The following is a 4,195-nucleotide window of genomic DNA, read 5'->3' on the forward strand; positions in this document are numbered from 1 at the left end:
TGGGTTTCTATGTGAGGGAGTGAGTGACAAATGATGGGGACAACTCAAGGTAAGTTCTAAAAATGCAGAGAGTCCAGCAGGTTTGGATGCCTCTAATTAGGTAGGTTTTCAAGTCTTCAGGAACTAATAGCAATGTTTTGAGTCCTGTTAAGTAGGAACACTTCCCATTAAATGAGTGAGCTTCAGATTATGAAGGTTATTCTTCTACTATTAGGTTACTCTTGTAAATGTGGTCACTGTTTTCATTGGAAAGACCAGGACATGTATTTCACTCCATCTGTTTTGCATAAATACAGTACAAAATTGCATTTCTGTAAGCTTTCTGTTTTTTCCCCCTGGCTTGTTCTTACATCTTATACTGTCTTTGTAGAATATGTTTATGGAGCAACAGAAGTTTATTCATGAATCTCTCACTCTTCAGAAGAACAGAATGGAGGAATTTAAATCACTGTGTGAAGAATACTTGGAGGTCTGTTGAACATTCTTCAAAGCAACCTATACAAGGGGACACTGAATATCCTGGTATTCTTTCTGTGCTTTGGATAACACTTTAGGAAGGTTACCTGCAAACACCTGCCAGCATGTCCCTCATGCTCCATGTAAACCTAAGCACAAAGTCAGTTTTTGATTTTAGGATTCACTCATGGTTAGGAGAATCATTCAAGGCAGGACTTGCTGCCTTGGTGATTTCATCTGGAGCTGTTCATATTGCACAGGGCATTAATCCTCTTCAGATCATCCCATCTTGCCTCACAATGCATTTTTTCATTGGGTATGTATGTGCACACGTGCACACACGTGTACTTGTCTGTGCGTGGGTGTGTAGAGGTCAGAAGTCAACTCTTACAGATACTCTTCATCATATCTTTTTTTTCCTTTACCCTTTTGTTTGTTTGGTTTTAATTTTGAGACAGGGACTCGCTGTGTAGATCTGGCTGTCCTGGAACTCACTATGTAAACCAGTCTGGCCTCAAACTCACAGAGATCCGCCTTCCTGCCTCTGTCTCCTGAGTGCTGGGATTAAAGGTGTGCTCCACTGTGCCGGGCTCCATCATACCCTTTTGTAACAGGATGACTCACTGGACCTGGAACTCTTCACTATGGCTAGGCTGGCTGTTCAGCAGGTCCGTTGCTGTCCCAGGTCGATGCATCACCAGGCCTGACTTGTAGTATGTGTGCTGAAGAGCTACAAGGTTGCCTTTTCATGCTTGTAGAGCAAGCTCCTCGCCTACCACTGCATTCTTGCCCCCAAGAAATAGTTTTACACACTGCAGCTCTCTTCCCAGACCCTCTCCATCTGTTTTTAAGCAGAATAGTGACAAGAATATTTGCACTTACTTTACTTGCTCAGTCCATTTACATTTCCCTTCATCGTAGGACTGAAACATGTCTTCATCTGGCCAATTAGAACCTTAAGACAGTCCCCAGGTATAGCACTCAGTGAGAAAGTAAGTGGAAGACAGAGATACTGTGAATTGAGAGTTATCCTCCGTAATAATCTTTCTAAGTTCTTCCTGTGCAGGTTGATTCACCTATGCTGTCTCCAGGTTTGTAGCTCTCTACAAAACAATTAAATACCGGACGTTCTACTTTCATTCAGACTCAATGTGAATTGGCTTGTTCAAGTTGCAGTTAAAATTTTGTTCATGTAGAGTAATTCAGATGACCTGAAAAAAACCGAGTTGACAGAATTCATCCTTGCTTTCTTATGCTTCTCTCCTACAACAACCCCCACCCCTGACACGCACACGCACATGCACAAGCACACGTGTGTGCGCACACACACACACACACACACACACACACACACACAGAGAGAGAGAGAGAGAGAGAGAGAGAGAGAGAGAGAGAGAGAGAATATATATATCTGCCAGTGCCTGTTCATGCTGAAATAACATTCTTTAACTACTCAGTGGCCCAGAAGCTTGCTCGTCCATTCCAATGTTAAGATCTCTGTGTTGTCCCAGTTTCTGTGGTCACTGCATCAGGAGACTGTGGAAGAGCTCCTGCAAAGTTTTATAAGCCCTCCACAATATTTAGCAACACCGTTTACATGTAATGTGTGCTGTTTCACTCAGTGCTAAGCGGAATGTAGAAATGGAAACCTTGAGTTCCTGGTGCACAGTAGTCATAGTACAAGCCAAGCTGTTCATTCCATCTTGCAAAGAAGTATGTGAGTGGCAATGAATGGACGCATGCCTCATGTTCTCTGTTTTCATTTGGCTTCGTTGGCTTTCATTTGTGCTGTGCAGGGAGAGGTATCCCAGGCTCTCGGGCATGGTAGGTCAGCACCCTTCCCCTGGGCCACCCCTATAGCAAATCCCTCACAATTTGAATGTTTAGCCGTGGGTTGAGGAGTGGAAAGTCTGTGTCTCTTTGGTGGGTGTTTTGATCTTCATGTGGTACAGGGGTGTGTGTATGCTTCTTTTGGAGTAATTAAACCATGTCTTTACCACATTTGCTCCCTTGTAAATGTTGATGTTTGCATTTCTAAGGCAAGATGACCAGGGCTGATTTCCGCACATGTTTTTTGTTTCAGAAATTCGAGGTGATGAGAGATTCTCAGGGAAATTCCATTGCTGAAGAGCTGAGACGTCTCATAGCCGCCTTGGAAATAAAACTTCTGATGGTGCATGTAAGTACCGAGCCTTTCACATAGAAAATGGGGATAAGCCCAACCCTGGGTGCTATGTATTTTACACCCATTTAATACTTCCTTTACTTAACAGAGCCAGCAAGAGACTGCTGCTGCTCCACAGTCTCTCCTGGATACGTTATTCTCATAATACTTTGGAGGACAAAAGTCGATATGAGAGGAGCAGAAATAAGCTGGGTGAATCTACTTGTGGTGATACTTGCAGCTTCGGTGACTAGATCTTCTCATGTTGTCCTCCTGTTCCTGAAGATTCCCCTTTCTGTTAAAACCCCCAAGCCCCAAGGATTTGTGTGACAGCAGTGCAAATATGTTTGTAGGAAGCTCCAGCCCTCGGGTAGAAACAGCAGGCTTTCCTTGGTAGCATGGTAATTGAGGGTTAGCACACATTAGGGTTGATATAGTGGATTATCATACCTGAGCGTCATTTTCCCAAATTAGAAGGCACACAAGTGGGCCATCCTTGTCCTGTCCAGATAAATAATTAAAGAAGATGCAGTCTTTCTTTTACATTCTGTTCTTAAATGTGTTCAGTGATGGAGCCTATGGAACTGACCTTAAGCTTCCAAAGGCAGTGTGCTCTTTAAAAGACTGTGCCTCAGAAATAGTTAAACAAGTAGAATTTATCAAGCCTCCCGAGTAAGAAAGATGTGAGTAATGTGACTTGAGTCTGTGGAAATGTTATTTGCAGACAACATTTACAAGGTCTTTCAGTTAAATGTGTCTGTCACACTAAGAGGTGATTCTGAACATGAGAGTACAGCTCAACTCGGCCATGGTTGATTAATTTCCTCACTTGTATGGATAGGAGTAACTGAGACTGTTTTGTTTTTGAAATTTATCACGCATGTAGTATGTGATCATCAGGGATACGGGAGGTCTCCTGTACAGCTAAAGCTCATGTCCTGTGATTTCCCATATGTATACCCTGGAAAATCTTTACTTGGGAACATTTGATTTAATAAACCTGAAATTGTTTCAGGCTTGTTGGGATGAGTCATTTAATTGCACTCTCTTTCTGATGTTCCTGACATTTCACCCCTTCCCAGACAGAGATGGCCCCATGCCTTGTGGAGGTGTGCTATCACGTGCATTCCAGGCCGCTTATCTCATTGTGCCCTGTTGTGTAGAAGCATTGAAAACAGGCTGTGTGAAGCCTCTCCCATTTTCTACAAGTGGAATTGCATTCCTCCAGAGTGAATGAGGGCTTCCCTGCTGGGATCATTTTACTTTCTATAATTTACATTATATAGAAGAACTTTCCCCCTTGTGCAAACTACCTGTCAGCCTGTGGCCCTTGAGTATTATTTCTTCATTATGTTGTTGTTGTAGTAAGTATTATTTCCAGTTTTGAACGTCTCCTACTTGAGATATTCTGCCTTATTTCCAGGCATGGATACACTCCATAGTATTTTCCCAGTGTTGAATTCTATATTATTTGTGTGTGTGTGTGTGTGTGTGTGTGTGTGTGTGTGTGTGTAAATATTCCCTTTTGAGTGTGGTACATGTGTATATGCATTCATATGTGTAGGCAGACGTGTG

The 4,195-nt window shown here is 42.7% G+C and overlaps 1 protein-coding gene across 1 annotated transcript; it reads left to right on the top strand.

The window, feature by feature from the left end:
• Window positions 1–376: 376 nt before the first annotated feature.
• On the top strand, window positions 377–3,635 carry LOC114614725 (X-linked lymphocyte-regulated protein 3C-like). The gene is made up of 3 exons (XM_028760337.1): window positions 377–469; window positions 2,540–2,635; window positions 2,730–3,635. Exons 1-3 carry the CDS (start codon window positions 380–382, stop codon window positions 2,784–2,786), a joined length of 243 nt encoding a protein of 80 aa, XP_028616170.1. The 5' UTR covers window positions 377–379; the 3' UTR covers window positions 2,787–3,635.
• The last annotated feature ends 560 nt before the right edge of the window (window positions 3,636–4,195 follow it).

Source organism: Grammomys surdaster, unplaced genomic scaffold (genome assembly GCF_004785775.1).
Source record: "Grammomys surdaster isolate TR1022 unplaced genomic scaffold, NIH_TR_1.0 126502, whole genome shotgun sequence".
In the NCBI taxonomy this organism is placed as follows: domain Eukaryota; kingdom Metazoa; phylum Chordata; class Mammalia; order Rodentia; family Muridae; genus Grammomys; species Grammomys surdaster.